This window comes from Ciconia boyciana, chromosome 7 (assembly GCF_034638445.1).
Source record: "Ciconia boyciana chromosome 7, ASM3463844v1, whole genome shotgun sequence".
Lineage (NCBI taxonomy): Eukaryota > Metazoa > Chordata > Aves > Ciconiiformes > Ciconiidae > Ciconia > Ciconia boyciana.
The window spans coordinates 21875501-21897895 of record NC_132940.1 but is presented as its reverse complement, the minus strand read 5'-3'; the positions used below and the strand labels follow the sequence as shown (position 1 = coordinate 21897895).

The window sequence follows — 22395 nt, the reverse complement described above, 5'->3', positions numbered from 1 at the left end:
GATGTGATAGAAACTGTGGCTAAAACAGGCTTGTTGGGAATTCTGTGGCACTCTATGGTACTTTTTTTTTGTGGTTTGGTTTTGGTTTGGTTTTTTTGTGTTTTTGGGTTTGGTTTGGTGTTTGTTTGGGTTTGGTTTGGTTTTTTTTTTGAAGGTAGGAGCAATGTTTACAGTTGCCTTAGCCCTGCGGGACAGTATTCTTTCTCTTGACACTGGATCCTAGGAAATCTGTGGAAAACAAGGGCTGCTCAAGACTGATGTCTGAGCCTTGACTCTGGATGTAGAATCACTTGGCAGCACTTCCTGGCAGTTGTCTTAGATGAAATAAATGCATATTTTAATAGAATGGTTTTACCTGATCTGGTAGGTCAGGTGTAATCTGGTGTTGGCATAACTCTTATTGACCACAAAATACTGTTTTCTCAAGTTGGAGGGAACACAGTTATTAATTCCCTTTCAATCAAGCTGTTTAGATTTTATTGGTAAGTAGGGATCCTAGAAAAGTGAGATTTTAATCCTGGCTGGAACTAGATTTGTCTAGCATTGCTGTCTCCAAAAATAAATCTGCAGTTCCTTGGGAGAATTACAGTGGGGCTGGCACTGTAGACCTCAGAAACGGATAACGCCCACTGAAATCAACAAAAGCTTCATGTAGGTATAGAGTTAGGCCCAAGAAAACAAACTCCCTAAATACAGACATAACACAATAGTGTTATTTTTGCCTTTTCCTAGAATAGTTTGCTCCTGCTCCCAACTAAATGCCATGTAATCTTTTTAATTTAATTAGCCACTTTTGGAAGAATGACATACTGCATAGTTTGGAAACTGCCTTTGAACAACAGACAGTTTCAAGGCTGCTTCACTGAGGCATCGGCACAAGCCAGTGCAGGAGCAGTGCTTTGGGGCTGTCGGGTTCTTTCTGCTGTCTAGCCTTTCTTTCCACTGTAAAGCATCTCTAGCTCAGTACTAGGTTGTGCATGTGTTATAGCACTTATATGAAAGCACTTTCATTTTGCATTAGGCTTGGTATGTTGAGAGAAAGGGATACTTATACCTTGTGATGTGATAAGATCCTGGGAATGGCCAGAGTGCTGGAAAGCAATTGCTTTCTTTTCTAAGTTAATGGTCACATCAGGAGTACTGTGACAATATTCTGCAAATTCTGTGAATAAATGTCCTATGTGTACTCCAGGTATAACTCCACTGTAATCCTTAACAAGGCTGGACTAATGCTGAAAGATTCATCCTTCCCTGGAAGGCACAGGTGTTTTGAGTTTGTGGGTCTTGCGCTCTCATGCCCCTTATGGCATGTTGGGGGAGGCATAAATCCTTTCTGCAGTTTTCACAGAAAGTGTAGTTCAACACTGTTAACTCCTGGAATAAGGATGTGTGCGGCCAGCACCTACAAGGTAGCACTAATGGAGTTCAGGCATGTCAGAAACCAAAAACTTAATAAGCTAAACTAGAAAAGCTCTTGGAAAGTACATGCAAATCAGTGCTGACTATGCTTTTCAAGCAACTCTGTCTGGTCCTTTCCCTTGTTGCCTCAGTGAGAAGGATTCCAGGTAGGAGGAAAAATTAGTTGCTAGTGCATCTAGAATTACTTGAGGATGAAATTTCCCTTGTACCCTCACTAGCAGTCCCCATTACCCCTTGCAGGTCCATCAAGCCCTATCCACACAGGTGTCTGTATTTGCTTGCGTGTCCCCTACTTCATGTGGTAGAGGCACACATATAGGGAATCAATATTCCTTTTCCAGTATGGTTCTCCTGGATAACTAAGACCTGTTATAATACCTCACCTGTCTCTTTCTAGTAAGAAGTTAGCTTGGGGACAGCAAACAAAGTCATTGGAAAACTGGAGCAGAGATTCCTATTTACAACAAGGAAGTTTTAGAAAAAAAAAACCCCAACACCCCCCCGCTCCCCAAACCAAAACAACAACCTTTTAATAAACCTGTTGCTAAGGGTTATAAATAGGAATGAAGGACAAAATGAGGAACAGGATAGTGATATCCAGCTAACAGGAACATCTATATGACAGTGAGATTTACTAACCTGCAATAGTTTCCTAAGGGACAGGTGTGAGTTATGTTGAACAGGTCATGGAGCTCTAGATTTCACCATGCATAACTGGCAGGAGTATAAATGAGTGAAATCAAGCTGACTTGCTAGGGAAATGAGCCCTCAATAAAACTTACAGAAGTGCCTAAACATTTTAGAAATCTAAATCTGTTTTAAAGTGATTTCTGCACTAGATTCTTGTGGTGTTTGACTCCATTGAAATACCTGAATTAGTCTGAAGCATAAATGTTTGTTAAAGGACAAAGCTTCTAGGGCATCAAGCAGAGGATGTTCATATAGTAATGTTGCATCTGATATTAGGTGCTTGTCTTAGTACTCAGTTGGAAAAAGTAGTCTCCATTTTGGGTGCTCCAAATAGCTAATGATACCTACGTATTTATACACCATACATATACATATATTTTTAAATGTATGCTTCATCCATCTTTGCCAAGTGAATAATTTCCTCTACAGATCCTTGATTCGCCTCATATGCAATATGACTGATTTTAATTTAAAAACTTTTCTGTATAATATCTGTATGATTTTTCATAGAACAGGCAAACAAATCACATCTTATGTCCTCTTCCAAAGGAAAAGAGCATTTCAGTAATATTTTTCCAGGAGTGTTTTAGCTTCTGTAAAATTCCATAAAACATCTTCAGAATAAGGGCAAGGTGGGTTTTTGTTTTCTTAACTTTTTAACTCTGTGGTACCTATTAATGTTAGCTGAAGGCACGTACTAAATCTGTAAGGAAACTGCCCTAGGACTCTGTCTGCACACAGCAGTAGTGAGGATTAGCTGGTTGTCTAGAACAGAGATCAGTTTATCCTTCTTAAGGGCAAAAGAGTCATTCTGAACTTACAGGCATGGAAACTTGAAACATAAATTGCAGTACTCCATGTAACTGTGTACTAAGATGGAGAAAGACAGTCACATATTTGCCTCTCATTAGTTCCAGGACCTGGAAAAGATATTCCCCTATCTTGTAGGCAAGACATTACACAATTGGTCAAGCCTGTTCTTACGGTCACTACCTTCCAATAAAACCTAAGCATGGGTGACTCTTGCATTGGCATTCCTGGCACAATGAACTAGTTTATCATAACTTCTAATTTTTTTGGCTTGACACAAAAGAAGAGGGTGGGTGAAACGCCAGGTCAGGTGTCTATTTTGAAGAGGAGTCTGTTTTAAATATGCTTATCCCACATTTGCTCAAGGAGACACACCTTGCTCCTGGTATTGCATTCAACATATCTTTCTTGCAACTGTGTATTCACTGACATGATTAAAAGGGTATGTAAAATACCAAGTCTTGCATATTTCTAGAAGCACAGATTTCATCTCATCTCCGTAACTGACATGTACTGCTGAACTGCAATAGGCATTTAAAGAGTGGTGGTGTTGGATAGAAATTGCTGCAATTTCAAGTGTCTACAGAGGTGGATCTTTTGGTTTCTTAGTATTTGGACTTTGTAATCCTGAGTTTACCAGGCTATATTTCAGGACAATATTTGCAGCATTTATGGTTTTAGTTTTTTTTAATATACAAAGAAACAGCATTATTTTACCAAAGAGTCATTAAACAAGCTGACAAAAGGCTATAGCCAAATAAAAAATAAGCTGCTTTTTTTCCAGAAAAAAGTGCAATTAGACCTCATGATTGTGCTGCACCCTGTACCAAGTAAGGTTGCTGTAGTGGAATTAAGGAGTGAACACACCCAGTCTGAAATGTAAGGCTTAATTTTCAGCTGTGAGTTATTCCTGGTTATGATCTCATTTTATGCCATGAGAGTGATCAAATAACATTAGCTCCTGAGTGTAATTTTTTTTCAAAAGGTGATGCTTATTAAAGTCAAATGGAGTCCTGGCAAGACTCCAAAAAGCTGTGAAAATTTGACAGTAAAAGCATGACTTAAATGCATGAAGATTTGCATTCCAAAATCCAAAACCTTTATTCATGCTGAACAACTTGAGGCTATCTTGAGTTACATAAATCCAACGCTTTACTTACCTTTAAATGCTGGTGTTTCATTTTTTCCTCTTCCACTTTTAGACGTTTCTGTGTAATTTCTTCTTGCAGTTTTCTTTTGTCCTACAAATTAAAAGAACAATAAAACTTTGTTTAGAGAAATAACTTGTACTAAAAAAAAAATTGTTCAAGTGTTGTTCAGTAGGGTGAAATCAATCCATGCAAATAAAGCCTTATTTTAAAGCTTACATGGCGCTCAGGGAGTGCATAATTCTTGGCAGCAACAACTCGTGTCCTATGCAGGTACAGTTTCCATACTTCTTCTCTGAAGTATGTTTAAACATGTTAATGACCACAACGCAGGGATGATCCAAATTAAAAATAATTTACTGTTGGGAAGGGTAGGGGAAGAAAACAGGAAGAAATAACATTTGAGCACAACTGTACATGCAAAGTGAAGTCCTGACCAAAATTCCTAAGGCAGCCCACACATAATTTAGGAGAGGAAAGAGTCTGCATGGTGCAGCTGTGATACATCACTAAATAAAATGGGCTGTTGGTGAATCCAGCCCTGAGCTTATGTATCTTGTGGCTAATAGCTGAAATAAACAGGAATAAAGACATAGAAATTTATTTCATTAGTCAAATAGCAGTAAAGGTGAACACAGAGAAATGTAGTGTGCTTCATATATGTTGTTGTTGCCTCTCAATTAAAAAAAAAAAAAAAAACAAAACCCAAAACAAAGGTTTTTGTCTGTGCAAAGTCTGTTTTCATGGCTGCTGAACTCTAGAAAGAAAAACCTCAAATAGTACTGATCTATTATAGTGCTGCCTTCACCCTTTTTGCTACAGATTATAGAAAAAAGGAAATGGTGAACAGTTTCTGAACGCTGGCAACACTTGAGCCTCTTGTGTCTTTGGATAGCTGCTGTCATGTAGAGTATCCTTGTGGCTCCTCTATATGAGGCCAAACATGATTTAGTACTTTATGTTCTCAGCAGCCAGTCGGAAAGAAATCATGCCAAAGGAAGCTAACTTTTACTCTTACAAACTGTATTAACAGGCTATTCTCTTGGTCAGCCTTAATGCTATAAAATCCTGTTATTGGACATGGCAACTTTTGCACTTGTTTCTTGGTATGTTTTAGGGAAGTAAACGAAATAATCTGTTGTCCTGTGCAGACATGCTTCCTGAGTGGAGGCTAATCCCCCTTTCCTTTCAATTAGAACAGATTACTGATAGGTTTCTTTAACAGTCTGTTTTCAGACAAGCGTGGTTTAAGAAGGAGTTAAGTTCTTCACAAACATAAGAAGAGACTTGCCCTTTCAGCTCACCTGAGGAACCAGCTGTGTGTAAGGAGTGTAGAAAGTCAGTAAGAAGGAAGTGCTGGGCATAAGGCTGGGAGTTGTTCTCCACTGTTTCCCTAGGATCTGGGATTTGGAAACAGGAAGAGCTGTAGTGTGCTTGGCTGAATCACTTCACTGTTACTGGGACATTAGAAATTAGCAGTGGGGCCGCAGGCTATGGGGACACTTTGTTGGAAGATAGGAAGCAGAAGAAACCACCTTGCCTTGTGGAGATCGAGGGCAGGACTACAGGCTGCCCAAGCGCAACTGATGATATGCTGGGGTTTAGTAGATGAATGAATATGTGATCTCTCTTCTCTTGCAGTCTGTAAAGTGCAATAGCCATCTATAAACACCATCTGTACTTTACAATTTTTCCTTTATGGTGTTAGTCTGCCTCTAATGCACAGAGCAGGTAGGGATCTTGCCTCAAGATACATGCCACCTTCATCTCTGTAGTGGTTTTGAGTTTTGCCAATGCTCTTTAATACAGTTAACAAAGCTACTGATTTAGGATCACTACAATATGTAATTTTACTGCAATGTCCCTTTTTAGAGACTTTATCCAAGAGCTGCTAGGCTGGATTTTACTTAGCCAGTCCTGATTTTGGAGGCATAGCATCTGGTCTTTGACCTTCACACCTTTCCTTAAGTAGGAAATATTCCTGATCTCATTGTATAAATGGACTTTAAATAACTCATCATTAAATGAGCAAAGTGTGACAAGAGCTTGTGCTTACGGATTGTTACAGTTCTTGAGGAAACCACTTTTTCCTCTTTACTGAAGTTCTGGATAAGATTCTTAGCCAGAGATGAAACTTTTACTTGGTTTATACTATTAAAAAATATTTGAAGTCAATTTAAATATTCTTTTTATACCAGTGGAGATGTGTACTAAGAGTTTGGGCAGTCTGAAATGAGAAGTGGTAAACAAAAATACTGTGCAGAAAGAAATCAGAGTGTAAAGGCACAAATAACTGCATTTTAAATTAACTGTGTAATAAGGAACCTATTCAGTAATGAAACTTTAGCCTGTTTCTCTTGTTAGAGGTCTATGTTTCTTTTGCATACCATATTTTTTCTGTTAAAGTTTTCTACTTGTATCCTTTGGTGTTCTAGCATGTTTTAATTTCACTGGTTGGTAATAAACATCCATTACACAACTATCCAGATTAAATAGGTTGAAAAAGATTGTCCTTTATATATCTAGTCAAAGAAAGCTGAAAGTCTAATGCTAGAAGCTAAATTCAAGGAAGATGTATGAGGAACCTTTTTGAACCTTGTGTTGCCAGAATAATTTTTAAAACCTGTTAGGACACTTCCTACAGTGTATTCTGCTATCCTTTGTCTGCAAATCATGTCTTGCTGTACAAAGCTTTGACTATATGTGTAACAGAATAAATGTTTATTCCTAGAGAGCTGAGAGATCCATGCTTCTGCTAAACTTCATACTCTGCCCCTGTAGATAATCAGGTTGCTGGCAGAAGTCCTCTAATCCTCTCTTACTAGGCTCTTGTTAATGTGGGCAAGATTTGCTTTTTATGAAAGAGCACCTTCATCCCTTCCTCTCTGTTGTGCATCAGTGCAAGGTGAGACTTGAGCCTTGGTCCTAATTTTCACTCCTACTGAAACATGTAAGGATCTTTCCTGACTTTTGAGCATAGAAAAGAATTGTATTCTAAATTGGATCTATCTGAAAGGAAGGGAAGGGCATCTACGGAGCAGTGTCTTGCTAGCTATCTTGTGTGCCAAGTCCATTAGTTTGTGTCAGTGTTCCACAGTGGTGCCAGTGTTGGTCTGCTTGGTCCCATGGCAGATGCCATGTACTGTCAAGGCCAATGGAGCAGCAGCTAATGTTTTAGCTGATGTATTTTTGTTTTCATATAATTTGCCAGATGTAATGTTTGGTTATTGAGGGGTCTTATTTGGAGGTATGGACACTTTAGTCTGATGGTATGAGAATACAGAAATGTCATAATTCAAATCTTTAATCATAATTCAAATCTTCTGTCATTTTTGTTTTCCCATAGAATGGAGGATTTGATGAGAAAGGATTAAGCTGAAGGTTCCTCTTTGACTGTTTTGTCTCAACATGTTTGCCACAGCAAACGCTAAAGCTTTTGTATTTTACAATACGACAGTCTCTCTAACAAAATGGATGCATTTTATTTTTTACTTGTTATATTGGATATACACCAGGAGCAGGTGGAAGCTATATAATAGAGAAAAAATTTTCCTTTTCAGAGCCATGGGAGCATCAAAATCTTAAAATAATAATAGTAATAGGGTTTTTCTTTTTGCTTTGCTACATAGAGAAGATATGAAAAAGAATTTGAAAACCCCTAGTGGCTCTGTGAGAGCCAGACACTGTAAAGGGTCCAGGCATTTAACAACATAAACCAATCAGGTTTTAGTGCAAGTGTAGTTTTTTACTGCTCTGAATGCCTCTTGCTAGCCTCTGTTAGATTCTTTACAACATATATCTTGTAGGTAGGACTTGAAATTCCCAGGTTTGTTGCTTGGGACAAACCTTCCCAGAGCCACTGAGTAACTCGCAACTATAATTGTAATGTGTTGTTTTCTTAGACAACTCATATTGCAGATTCTTGAACCTGATGATAACTTCACCTTATTTAGGCTCCTTCATTTCTGCAGTGCATTGTAACAAATACACTGAGTGTTTCAATTAAATGCTCTCAATTGATGACAGTAGAGAGCAAATAGTTCCTTTATGCAGCAAGTGTAATAAATGATGTCATGGCCAGAACCCAAATATGATTTCTTATTTCCTGTAATGCAAGACACTGGAAGCTGTCACAGTTTCTTAAAAAAATACCTCTCCAGTATTCATCTGAAGGCAAAGATGCAGCCAGAGGATGCTAACCCTAGTATGTTCATAGGAGTCCTCATCAGGTAAGCATGCTGCCCCATTCCTCCTGCCAGATACCAGGAAGTATAAAACATTGCAAGGCCTGGACTTCTCTGGAACGCTAAAACATTTCTTATCTTTTGAGCCAGTACGTTAGAGACAAAGTCCAGATTATGAGTCTGGTGCAAACACCATTACAGTTAAACAAACAAACGTACTCTAAATTCTCTAAAACATTTCAAACTACCTTATTGTGGGCTTGAGTCAGGTTTCAAGTAAATATGATAAATGGGCCTGTTGGCTTTTATCAAGTGTTGTAATTAAAACCCATCCTATTCAACTCCTGTAGATTTCCAATTATGCCTTCTCACATTTATTTTGGTTCCAATAAGGTATTTTTTTAACTCTGCCCACCATTTATTCAGCTAGTAGTGTTCGTTTCACAACTAATCTATCATGCTAAGACTGTGAAAAATAACTTTGTTCCCACTATTTGTTTTTAAAGATTGCCTGTGACAGCGAGTGATCCTTCTGCAGCTTTGCTTTCATCCCAAAGGGCCAAATTTTGTTTTGGTTTAATTCTTTTGTAACTGAATAGGTTTCAGTGGAGATCAAATCAGAGGAGAATTTGGATTCAGCCATTTTTGTTACATCAGGTTATATTCCTTTAAAAAATAACTCAGTAGTTCCTTTAAAACACCATAAATCTTTTGAATCAGATTTCCCTTTAGAAGAGAAACGGAAAACGTTTTCTAATGTCTTCAGCATAAACTTCACTGAGTCCTTTTTTTTTTTTCTCCTCTGAAAAATGACAGGTAGGAATTTGCTTAATCCAAGCTTGTCCTTTTTTACTTTTCAGACAGCAATATTTATGATAGATTATCAATAATTCAGAAATTGTATTTAATTCCACAATGCAAAGCCAAAAACCTTTCATCTCTGTTTTGTTGCGAAATGGGAAAATCGATTTGTTCTGGAATTCTCTAGCTGCCTTTTGACCTGCTGTCCTTCAGGCAAACATTCAGTTGTGATGATAGTAATATGTATTTTAGACTGTCCACTGGTGATTTGCACACATGCTTTCTTAATTTGAAAGTGCAATACAACCCATAATAAAGTCAGTACAGGCAACTTTGCTGTCTTAAAGCAATAGCTTATAAACCAGAATTAAAAAGTAACAATTTCAGCCTCTTTCTTTTTCCATCCTGGCATAAATAATTCTTCAGAAAACACAGTAGCTCATTAACACAGTACTACTTCCAAGCTTTTTTTTTTTTTTTAAAAAAAAGCAAGTTATAACTATAAGCACTTACTGTTATGGCCTGGAATCTTTCTTTCAGCAATTCGGCTTCCTCCATTCTAGAAATCAAAAACGGAGAAGTAGTGAAGGAAAACAGAATGAGACCATAAGCAAAAAGCCTCCTGGTGGGGCTACAAAAAAAGCTGAGGTGATTTGATCCAATTCCAGAGCAGAGAGAAGGCAGAATTTTTGACTTGTCAGGAGAGTCCCTGAACAGATGAGCAGATCAGTCCAGACAGACACATGTAATGAGGGTGTGTAGAAGAGACAGACGTGGAGAGTGCTGGCATGAGTTGACTGACAAGTTGGAACAGTGGAGCACAAGCCCTTTTCCTTCAGAAGCTGCCAACTCTTTGTTTTAATGTGCTCAGTTAGCGTGCCATTGCTTCTTTAACTGTTAAATGCCCAAAACAGAATCTTCCAGGACCATGGTAGAAGTAAACTTTTATTATGTTCCTATTTCTCTTTCTTCCCTTTGTCTATGCTTCTGGTGATAAAGAGATATTTTGAACTTATTAAGTGTTCCTATTTCTTATGAAACTTATTTCACCTGTGTCTTTTAACCTGTTGTAATGTTAGCACTGTAGATGGCATGGGTGCTTTTGAGATGGCAGTTTTAATTTAGTTTCCTAGATGAAATTTTTAGAGAAGCTGTATTCAGAGCTGGAAGAATGTTTTAGAACTGCTAACCTAAGTAAAATAAGCTTTAAGCTATCAAATCTGTCATTGAATGCAAGTGTTAATCTGTGCAATTACTGGTCAGCTATCTAGGACTCAGGGGAAGCTTTGTCTAAGTAAGGATTTCAGGATCATCATTTCAGTGTTACCAAGATGAGTCTAAAATGCCAGTGGCTCTCAAGCTGGATTTCCATTCAGCTGACTTGAAGGGTTTTTTGCGGTGGAATTCTGCTGAAAACAGCATTATGCTCCTTAAGGAACGGCGTACACTTTGACCTTTTCAATTATATGAGTGGGAGTCAGCCTTCCAAAATCAATCTAGGAAACCTGCAAAACAAGTGGAACTGCCTCTAGTAAAATCCAGTGTGGAAAAAATTCTAAGCAAGATAAAGCTGAATTCAAACAGCATAAAGGTGTAATGTGCATCTGGAATCCCTTTGTTACCCTCAGTATCATGTAACTTAAGTCTTTGTAAGGACACCAACAGGACAGTCAGTCAGCATGTTTCGTTTTTTTCCCTGCTAATTCGTTGAGATGACTGAACTCAGCAGGATTTGGTGAGGGGTTTTACTTTACATCTCAGTACAGTGACCTGAATCTTGGTGGCCAATCAGGCTCATTACTAGCAAATTCTAAGATGTTACAGAATCGAACACTTGATGGTGAAGTTACATCCTCATAATTCAAGACGAATCAATATTTAATTTCTATTTCCACCTTTCTAGTATGTCATCACTCGTCCATATACACAAGCAGACTATCCCCCTCCACACTGGGATTAAGGATGCATTAATGTTTTGTTTATACTGTGATCCACCTTGAGGTTTTGTTCAAACTTGCAAAGACCCCATGTTTTCTTCTCCAGTGAAGTGTTGTTTTTTTAAAAAATATTAATATATGCCTTATTTGGGTCAGCACCCAAAATTAAAAAAAATACCACATAAAAGCAAATGTGAAGTTCAAAGGCAAGTGTACTGAGGTATATCAAGAGACAGATTACATGCGAATTTAAATGCATTCAGTTTATGGATTTGAGAATAATTTCAACGACCCCAGTGAATTAAATATATTCTTGGTGCAGAAGCCAATAGAGAGACAATTTCTGTTTAATCTTTCATGAATTAGTATAGCCTGCCTTATTATATTTTGAAAAAAAAACCCAAACTTATTTCATTTTTGTCTTCTGTGAAGTTCATCTTAAAATTTAAGTGCATATGTGGACTTCAAAATGTTTAAAAATATTTAAAGCAGCAAATGATTACATCAGAAGTAAGGAAGTCTGTTTTGGGCCAGAATCTGTACTCTGATATAAATGGGATTTCATTCTCAATGGGTGGAAAAATTAGATCAGTACTTCAAATTCAAATTAGAATCAATGGGATTGCATTGCTTTGAATTTTTATGATCTAAAATATTTTCCTAACTTTATGCTCCAAAATTAGTTAAATGCTTTTAAAAGCCTTAATTGTGGATGTTAAATACTTTTCTGGTCTGTAAATATGTAACATGTCTTTCCCTAGTCTAAACCCCCAGATTTTGAAGTATCCTGAAGATAGTTTCTAAAATGTTGCTTCCCTTTTTAAGTGACCATTATTAAGAAAATATTTAAAGTCCACTTTAAACATTTTAAATTGTTTAAATCATATATATCCCCTTGCTAGGCAGGATCTGTTATTCAGTCAATAGGTTGTTTTCCAGTTATCTTAATCCTATTCTAAATGGGATTTATGTGCAAGAGAAGAAATGGACCAGCTGTCATTTTGTCTGCCCCTTAAGCCTGCTTCACCAATAGGAGTATCCATGGTGTTATAAGTTAGATCAGTGAATCTGAACAGCTGTGTTTTCAGTCCACAGGATTCTTGGAACAAGAGTTTTCAGAACTTGCCTGCCAGAAATATATCCAGAGGAACCTAGCTACCTATTCTGCAAGTTTAAGGGAAAAAAAAAAAAAAAAAAACAAAACCAAAAAATGAACTTTTGGAAGAATAATGTGTTAGCCTGTGTTTCTGTAACTGGCAACTGTATATTTTTCTTTTGGTAGAACAGATTCTCTGAGTTATGCAGAAAAGGTTTGTTGTATCTCATGATGAGTCATACAAGTTGGATTTTTTTTGGCTCCACTTCTTCCTTTGTTCATTTCCATTTCATGCTGGGTACCTAATGTAGGAGTAATAATGAGAATCTAAAGCACAAGGTGAAACAGTTGCATTATGAAATCTTAAAGAAAAAATGGGTGGGAATTTAGAAGAATGCAATATCCTGAACCAAAATCTAGAAGTAGGACCACAGAAGCACTTTCACCGCTGGAAATGCAAGTTCCGTTGTCCATTTTTGAAGCAAAGTCTGGGTACTGGCATAGAGAAATCCTGTCACTTCAGAACTGTAGCGGCTGTCCCTGGCCATACTCTACAAACAAAACCATCCTCAGTTCTGTTCTTACTCATTGCACTGGGATTTCTTTTGAAACAAATCATTAATCTAAGGTAATACATGTACAGTGAGTTACAGATTATTGTAGTAGCAAACAATTGCTTCTAAAAAGAAACATCTCATTAAAGGTAAGGAGCAAGAAGCTTTCACTTTTTGAAAAAGCAAGTTTGAAGTGAATGGAGTTGATCAGATTGTTATCAGTTGAAAACATAGCCTATGCTTTCTGGAAAGAGTGGTTACTGAGTTCATGAATCACCATTTTGTGCGTCTTAACTAGTCTGATTATTTTCCTTTATGATGAGCTGCCTTCTGTAGCTGTGTTTAAAACAGGAAAAGGGCGTTTTGGACTTGGTATCAAAGTGAATTTTATATTCTTACAATGAGCGAACGTACTGCCACTATGCATCTGTCTGCATGTAGCCTTGAATCTCTGACAGCAGAGGAATGGAGAGGAGATAAATTTTATTGAAGGTCCCTCCTTGAAAATGTCTACTGCAGCGTCCTGTCAATTGACTCAAAGGTCTGGTGTCTGGCATGCCTCAGCTGATTGAGAAACAGTCTCTTCTCCAGCTAGAACCAAGATTTTGCATTTTAAAGGTGAAAAATAAGCCAGCAAGAAATAGAAATTTGAAGATCTAAAACCTTTTGTTTATTCCAGATGAAATGCATACAAATAGGCAACTGAAGCCTTTGGCCAGTTGCTCCCCAAAATTTTTTTTTTTTAGAAAGACTTTCTCTTTAGCTGTATCTTATTTCCCAAAAGAAACAAGGTTCCTTTGTCTCACGCAAAGATTGGTTTTGAAGGCCATTTCCACCATTAGTCTGCAAAGGACTTCTAGCTCTTTCAGTCAACAGTACATTGATGTTGCACAATAAGCAGCAAACAGCTTTTGTCTAGGATACATCCAGCTAAGGAACTCTAGTGGGGTTCATCATGGTACTATTTTTTTTGGCTAAAATGCTTAAGACAGTTACACTTCTTAGTGATGGAAAACTTAGCAGTAAATAAAAGGCTTGAGGTCCAGGGGAAGAATACTAGACAGAAGCAGCACGTATCGCATTAAATTTGTTTTGCTTTAACCTGATTTCTTTAATATTATAAATAACATATTTTCATGTATCCATCAAGTCATAAATTGCAAGCTAAACTGGAAGGTATTTAATGAAAAATGTGTGTGTTAATAATGGGGGGGGAAAAAAAAACTTTAAAGTGAGGATAACCTAGAGAGACAAAGTTAAAGACTATCTCCAGAATATAATTTTATATACATGAATATGTGTATATATGCAAATATATATTTTATATATATAAAATAATTAGTAGTAATTAGTACAGATGTTAGGTATCTTTATGGGTACTTGTACATGTTTAAATATTGCATCTAGGGGTACATATAACTACCAGACTAGTCATGTGTAGTATGCCTATGGGAGACTTTCTTATTGCTTGTTATCCTTCTGTGGCTCATACATCTATAGCTTTCTAGCCTCTCAGTTTCTGTTGGTCACTAAATCTTTAATCTAATGACCTGTTTAGCGTGTGGGATTGCCTGACCCTTATCAGGTGAATAAAATTTAAGATGCTTTCTTTTATACTTTAGTCAGTCCAGACTATATTAGCCAGTATGCTTAAAGATATGTGATAAATCAGGGGGGGGGAAAAAAAGAAAAAAGCCTCATGTCCCTCCATCAAATTATTCAATATTAGAAATTAGGAAAAAACGTGTACATTTTTAGAATCTTAGAGGAAATTCATAAAAAATCCTCTGCCAGCTCTCAGGAGGGATTAAAATTTTGCCTTGAAGGCCAATTTTGGAGAAGTAATTCCTTATTAGGCAGGTCTTTTAACATAATGAATTTCTTGAGTCCTCTCATTGAAGCAAAACAATATGTGAGTATCTCAGTTTTATACAGTTTTATGAAGGTAAATTGTACCTTCTTTACTTGTTTGAGTAGACACACACCCTGAATCTCCGGGAGGAAAAGCCTTGAACTATTATGTTTCTGTTGGTACAACTCCCTTCCTGTTGCTATTCATAACTGAATATATTAAGTCTTTAAAATTAAACTAAAGAAACAGCTGTTGGTCATTGCCTTCAATTGTTTTTAAAACATTGATTATTTTAATCATTTTATAATAAATCAGCTTGTCAGATATCTTTCAATATTATAGAGAAGTTTTAGAATGCAGCACAGGCTCCGCCATCTCTTCCATGGTAGGTGTGTATATTGTATGCACAGTGGAGCCTAGCTATAAATGCTATTGTGCTAAATACAGATAATCTTGCCCCTATTTTCTAAAATTACACAGTCAACTTTGTCAAAGTCTATTCATTATTTTTTAATCAGTTAAACATATTTTTTGTAGTCTTTTTCATGTACCCAGACACTTGTCAGTTCTTGGCCTCATGTAATTTGGAAACGTTTTACAAAACTCTGAACGTGGGAGGCTTTCCAAAGCAGCTTTAACAAACTCCGTTGTCTCTCATTTAAAAATCACACTTCAGTGAATAGTTTAAGTGTAATTACTGTGGTGATATTAAATGTGAGATTCTTAACAGAATGTGTTCAGGTGCCTAGATAAGTGATAGGATCGTGTTTGTTTTTTAAAAAAATGTAAACTGAAATAAATAAAGCCACAAAGAGTCTGAAATACTCAGGATCAGAGCCTTAAACATGTTGTGGAATGCATTGCTTGCAACCCAGCATTTTCCAACTGCTGCAGATACACACTTCTAAGAATAGTGCAGAGTTTTAAATCCCACCCAGCCAACTGTGTGGGGAATTTTTAGCAGGGCTCTGAGAACCAGCTTTAGTTGTTGTGTAGTTGGTTGTGTTTCATTAAGCGAAACCAAACACCCCATAACCAGGGCCAAATCCTGGGGAAAGTAACAAAACCCACATGGGTACTGTGCTGTCCATAGTAAGGTAAACTGCATGATGTATTCTTCTGATTCTTGTTTCCTGATGCTCTCGGAGAACACAAAGAGAACAATAGCGGTGTTTGGGTCTAATAGGCCTCAGTAGGATTGCAGAGCAAAATTAGGGCCTTGCAGAGATATTTTTGTGAACGCTTAGTGCCAGGTGTAGTTTCTCTGAGTACAAGTGTTACTGGTGGAAGCCTTGAAAGTATAGATGACTTGGTATAGAAGACAGAGCTGAAGTAGGAATTGCTTAGGAGAAAATCTTTCTTCTGCAGCTGGCTGGGGGTGTGCAGAAGAGGCAGGGACAGGACTGGAGGTGGTGAAGCCATTCAGCAAGTTCCCCTAATGACCAAGCTCTTGACTGCAGGCTGAAGAATGGAAGCTGCGTAGATTACATCAGTTGATTCCCATCTCCTGAGGCATGGGCAGAGTACTTGCCCTGCTCCCCTGGGAAGCTGCCTAACTAGCCTGTGCCTGTAGCAAGGTCTACCCTGAGCACTGGAGCTCAGGTGTTCTGCAAGATGGGATGAACCTTATCTGATAGCTCTCAGCAGAGCAAAAGAATTACTGCTTTCTCCACCCACACTTCCAGCCACATTTTCCAGCCACTTTCCTTTCTCTGACTGCCCTGTGAATCAATTGAATTTGCTAATCTGTCAGGAAAGTAATTAAAAAAACAAAAACAAAACAACAACCAAAACCAAACCTAAACCCCCAAATCCATGAGTATCCACTATGCCAGTGAGCTGAATAGGCTCAATGGGAGGTGAGAGGAGCAGTAGCATTAGGGAGTAAGAAGGAATAGGATTCTGGCTGGGAGATGAGCAGCAAGAGAAGATGGAGGAAATGTGGCTCTTCATCTAGGAACTCACTGCTGCCGGAACTTAGCCATCTTGCAGGCCTCAGGCTTACCTTACCACCGTGGTCCAGGGACCACGAGAGACCTTATACTGATGTGTATAATAAGCATGTATGCTTAGCTATTTATCTGAAACTTGAAACTGCTGTGAAAACATGATGACTTCAGACTCTGGCAAGCCTTCCTGTGCTTCCAGATATTCACTATCCTGTGCTGTGGGTGGGCAAAAAATATCCCACATACAATTTGTTTTGCGTAAGCTTTTCCAAGTATTAATGGAAAAAAATACGTGATAAGATTATGCAAAACTTTATTGTTAGCAGAGCTGATAAGAATATTTATGGCAGATAACACTTGTTGCAAATACTGGCCTGTTTTCTTCAGTGAAGAAGACCTATTTTTTTTCTGAGGAGTTTGTTGTTTGGAAGCAGTGGCTGAGAAAAACTCTCAACTTGTCAGTCATTCAAACTGTTAACTTCAGCTGTCCCCTGTTTGTTTGCAGTGCCGGGTAGGTCATCTGAATAACACAGGGACTCTGACTGAATGGCTGACGCCTACTGCATGGAGCACCAAGCGATGCAACGCAAGCAGCTGAAGCTAATAGTCATCTGGATGCCTGTGAGAGTATGTCACCAACTTATGTTTCTCAACAGATTCAAATATTTCACTTGTGCTTCTCATAGCACTGTATATTTACTCATCCCCTTACCTTAGAGTGGTGATTATTAACAAGGAGCAAAAAAACTTGGTCTAATATGGTTTCCTTTATTTTTCTTGTAAGATTTGTTTTGATTGTCAAGATTTCAGACCTGTTTCATAGCTACATTTTCTTACCAGAAACGTAATATTATCTTCCTTCTTTTCACCTGAATCTGAAGTGGATCCTCCAAGTGATATTATACTGTTTGCTCAGTATTCACTTAGGGTGAAATTACGTGAGGAGTTTGATATAATGGCTGTGTGGTGCTGAGAAGAGGCATCCTGCTTCTCTCTCTCAGTCTTGGACAGGTATTCCCACAGACTACTTGGCTGTCTGCTCACTGAATCTGCTTGCTAAGCTGGCAGGGAACTAACCAAGCAAAAAGATGGCTATTGCTGAGCTAGTGAGTCAAATCATTGCCCAGAGAAGTCTGATGAGTGCCAAAATGTGGTGAAGGAAGGGGGCGGAGGGTGGAACTGTGGCTACTGGAAAATGTAAAGGAGGGGGAAAGAGCAGGGGAAGAGGAGGGAGGAGTAGGAAGAAAGGGAAGTGGTGGTAAGATGTTAGATAAACTAAGCTGTTACATGTAAATTTACCTTTACAGACTACTTAACACAATGTGGGGAAACCTTTTTTTTTTCCCCCTTTTTTTTCTTCTTCCCCCTGAAGGCTGAATAGGCCTTTCAAACACGGCAGATCAAAGGTTAACATTTTATTACAATCCATGAATAATGCAAAAAATAATCTGGCTGCAAGTTGTATGAAAGAGTATTTTGGGGAATATAAAAGCTCTTTTCTTGTATCTTCTCAGCTGTGAATAAGTTCTTTACCCAGTGACATCAGGAAAGCCAAGCTAATCTGCAGCTCATGGTACTGCTTAATTAGATGTAATTTCTGAAGAGTGTCTTTGCAAATTTCTCTTCAGCATAGCAAGCAGGATCTTTGGTTGGTTGGGAGATCCATTATAAATTTCTTTGTATAAATGTCTCACTGTCCAAATGCACCTGGAGACTGATGGCCTGCGAAGGCTGGAGTTGGATAATATTTTAATAATCTATTTTAGCAAAACATTTTTTACATTTGAAAATAACACCGTTGCATTTAGCCTGTAGGTTAAATGACTTTTTGAAAAGGGTTTTGATGCATAGTGTTAATCTGGAAAAGGGGCTTGTCAGGTAATTTCCTATTTCACAAAGTATTATAATAGCTTCCTGTAAAAGGGATCTAGCTATATTGTCAGACTTATAGCCTATGGAGTTAGGAGACTTCAAGAAGCCAGTTCTTGGGGTTTGGATTAGAAACTTAATCCACATCTTTTGCTTGTAATCATCACTGGATTGGACACAATTAATTTTGGTGTTTGAAGGAAAAATCAAGAACACTTTAGCAGTTCTAGTTAATTGCTATCATCCTTTAATTTAGTTGCTCTGTTCTCTTACTTATTTTGGCTAACGCAGCTCAGGATTGTAATTAAAAAATGTCACTATCTCGTGGCTGCTCAGTGCTTGTATGACAAGTTTTATATTCTCAGTTTCTAGTGGATTGTCAGCAATGGGAGAAGAACCAAGGAATGAGTAGCACACCCAGTAATCTGTCCTTTCACTGAAGGAACACCACAAGTCAGTGTAAGCATCAACATCTTTTCACGTAGTCTACACTTCAAACACCAGTAAAAAGTTAATAATTAATTTATTTATACATTATTTTTTTTTCTGCGGAGATTCAAGGATGTTCTTTATGTAAATACCCTTTCTCCAATTGTGTGAAGTACATGTTCATCTAAGTTCGTATTAACACTTGATTCTCTTAGGGAACAGCCACTTATATAAGTATTGCTTGGAATTTATAGCATAAATCTCAATAACTGTTGCACTGATTTATTGTTGTTTAATGTTATAGCTCAGAAATTGAAGAGCTGACATTAGATAGATCAAACAACTTCAATAACATCAATTTGGACCTCCAGCTAGCAGAGGAAGACACTTTTGGGGACTTAATGATCTATCTGAAGGAAATGTTGGCTTAAACACAGCTGAGGGACCTTAGCTCTCTTTAGTTCTAAGAAATGTTTTACAGCAAGGTCATATTAGTCTGAACTGATTCTTTTTACCAGTATGGAATTTATTTCATGGTTGGCACAGTCTCATTTCGTATGTGTTGCTCATATCTAGAGAACTTCATGCCTTTTAATCATGTAGGCATATTTCTTATATTATCTCCTAGCCCCTCATTCATTTCATAATTCTGTAAATATCTCAGTTAAAAATACTGACAGATCATGATTTCAGGTTCCTATTTTGAATACTTGTTGTAGCATAGTAGATTAAATAAAAATGAATTTGCTTTTTTTAATGCAACCTGCCACCACCACAAATTGAACAACTTCTGCAATTAAGAGATGTCAAGGGTTACCTGTTCTTAACAGAGGCAGAAAACGGCTTTTGTAGTAATCATTTGGCTTCTGAGAACTTCAGAAACAAGTTCCCCTTATTGGGAGAGCTGATTGCTGGCTTTCTGAAGCTAGATTAAAACAATTTTTTAAGATACGTTCATGAATTCTCAAGAAGTGCAATATAGATCAGAAAAGGAACAATTTCTACACATTATGACCACAACTTTTAGCTACGTTTAGCTTAGTTTGTCTATGTTCAGACTGTGATATTGGGACCTGTCTTGAAAAATAGGTGAAGGTGTGTGTTGGGAATTTTCAGAGCTGTGTGAGTGTCCCGTGCCTGCACTGCGTTGTCCAGAGCTGAGCTAACCATGCCAGTTGTGTGCTACCATATGCAAATTAGCAATTAGAACTGGCGATGCAGGTACTGGAATGGGTTTGGTCAGTGGCTCCTGCTAGGGGGTTAAACCCAACTCTTCTTCTAAGCCCTCATTCCTTTGCAGCCTTTTGTCTTAATTGCCTTGTCATTATGACAGCTTCAGCAAAACTGACAGCAACACCTGAGCTGCTGGCTGGTACTTTCTCTAAACGGATAGCGTCTGCTTTCCAAAAAACCTTGTGTGAGCCTCAGCCTCTTCCACGTTCTCCTCCCATTTCTGCTAGACGTTATCCTAATCCTCAGTCTTTCTCCTATCCTATATTAATCCTATAAACCCTGAGCAAATCTACCTCTGTCAGTGTTTGGTGAGGAAGGTCCTGTTCTCCAGGGTGACAGCTCTCAGTGTGCATAGTCTGCACTGACAGGCTGCAGTCAAAACTGACCACAGTTTGAATCCCCTGGTTTAATTGTCCCTACCCTAAGCAATTATGAAACCTTCAGAGCAGCTTTAAGTGCTTGTAGGACATTATGAAAATATTCCTTACATACTGGTCCCTTAGGTTGTGTTGTGTATAATGCTTGTGGTGTAGGACTGTCTTTGAGTGAAACTAAATGCCAGTTTTGAAAACAACATGAATAATACAAGAATAGATATATAGGACAGACTTTGAAAGATCATGAGCATGACTGAAACAATCAGGATTTTATTCTGGTTACAAAGAGCTTTCAGAAAGAAACGTGAATCAACAAAACATCTTGACTCTTGATTCTTCTTGTTTCTCTTCTAGAAAATTACTTTAAGTTCTCTAATTAACCTTTCCTTGGAAGTATTGATTCACTTGTGATTTTCTAATTCCTGTAGGTAAAAGCTATCTGTAGTACAGCTTGTCAAAAACATTTGGTATGAAAGGCAAATATACTAGAGACTGCCACAAATCCTCTTGTGCTAAATCAATGCTTCTGGATCCACTTTCCATTCTGTTTTTATTCCCCCATATACTTCTATCTGCATGCTGTGAATGAATCCTACAATTATTAGATCCTACAATCTATTATCCCACATTAACCTCTTAGTTGTATTTTTTTAATCTAGTTTTGCCTTTAATTTACTTGATCTTTTGAGTGATGAGCCAACAAACTTTGGTCTGATTTACAAGAACACTCTTAGCTGGTGAGACAATGGCTAATCTCTCTAATTTACAGTTACCTCTAGTATCCAGATACCCTTGGTTTCAGACATGAAAGTGGGATAAGAATTATTTTAATTCTTTGGCTTGTACATCTTTGATTATTCAATTATTTTGTCATTTAATCATTCTAAATAATTGGATCCTCCTGAGTAATGAAAAGGTTTACAATAATTTATGAACAAGATGCCATCTCATTCCATGTAGATGTGGAACGACTAATAAACAGTTTAAGATCTGTCATGCATTCTCATTAGCCTATGCACTAGGCCAAATTAGTAGTCTGCTTGGGTTAATCTCAGCACTTCAGAAGTTTACAGAGAGTATTTGATGGTGTCTGCCTCCAACCTGCTTAATTACAAAACAGTTAATTTGCCTAATCAGGCGCTTGGTTTTTTTCCTTTCAAACTCTGGTTTGCAAGGCTCATATCAATAACAAAGCATTATGAAGGAATAGCTGAAGATCTCTATGTTCCTTTGGACTTCTGCATATCATGAGAATTCTTCATTAGCAGTGTTTCATATTTTTTCTCTGACAATAATGCCTACATGTGACAAATAGACCTTTGCAGTGGCCCTTTGCAATTCAGAAATGACAAACTGCTCCATATGTGTTTTGTACTTCTAAGAAAGTGAATCTTATTTTTTTTCTTAAGGCTCACGTGTATGAAAGACATAATGTAAATGACAGTACTAGTTTACAATTATTATAATTCAAAACCAGTACTACTTAGAGCTAAAACAACAGTACAGTATTCACAGTGGTTGAGATTTTGATGTGCCATTGTGCAGTAGGAAGACTATTCTTGTTCAATCAAACTGTAAGTGGCATTTTGTACTCTTCAGTGTTTTGATCTGTGGCACTTTTTCAAAAAACAGAAACTGATTGAAAGCAACTGAATCTAAACCCATCTGATTCAACTGGTAATGGCTTACTGGTAGGTATCTTGATCAGACAATTCTTGCTTGAGGATTAATATATTGGCTGGGAAAATAATGTAATCATTGCAAATTCTTCTTTGTTCCTTTAAACAAGAAGAAAAAAATGCAACTTACAACTTATCTTCATTGTCATATCAAAGCTCTTTGCAAGAGAAACTTGTGATATAGAAGTAGAGAATACATTGACAACATTTGGAAGAAGTTAAATGAATACCAAAATCAGTTTTTTGTGTTTTTTCTTCCCCCTCAACACCATGAGGGATCAGAATTAGTGTTCATAGGCCTGCATTAAATGAAAAACTAGCAACACTGCACAGTCAAGAAGCGGTTCATACATCTACCACATCATATT

The 22395-nt window shown here is 37.6% G+C and overlaps 2 protein-coding genes across 5 annotated transcripts in view; one reads left to right on the top strand and one right to left on the bottom strand.

The window, feature by feature from the left end:
• FRRS1 (ferric chelate reductase 1) overlaps positions 1-17067 on the top strand; it is a 71679-nt gene extending 54612 nt beyond the window's left edge. For all 4 annotated transcript variants that reach the window (XR_012043290.1, XR_012043289.1, XR_012043288.1 and 1 more), the window contains one exon: positions 16946-17067. The gene's annotated coding sequence lies outside the window, so the exon portion shown is untranslated. The remainder of the gene's footprint in view (positions 1-16945) is intronic.
• The window catches only part of PALMD (palmdelphin), a 53545-nt gene that overhangs the window by 14337 nt on the left and 16813 nt on the right, over positions 1-22395 (bottom strand). Inside the window, exons 3-4 of the mRNA XM_072867168.1 lie at positions 9566-9611; positions 4080-4160 (exon numbers count right to left, since the gene is read on the bottom strand). Coding sequence (XP_072723269.1) covers positions 4080-4160; positions 9566-9611 — 127 coding nt within the window. The remainder of the gene's footprint in view (positions 1-4079; positions 4161-9565; positions 9612-22395) is intronic.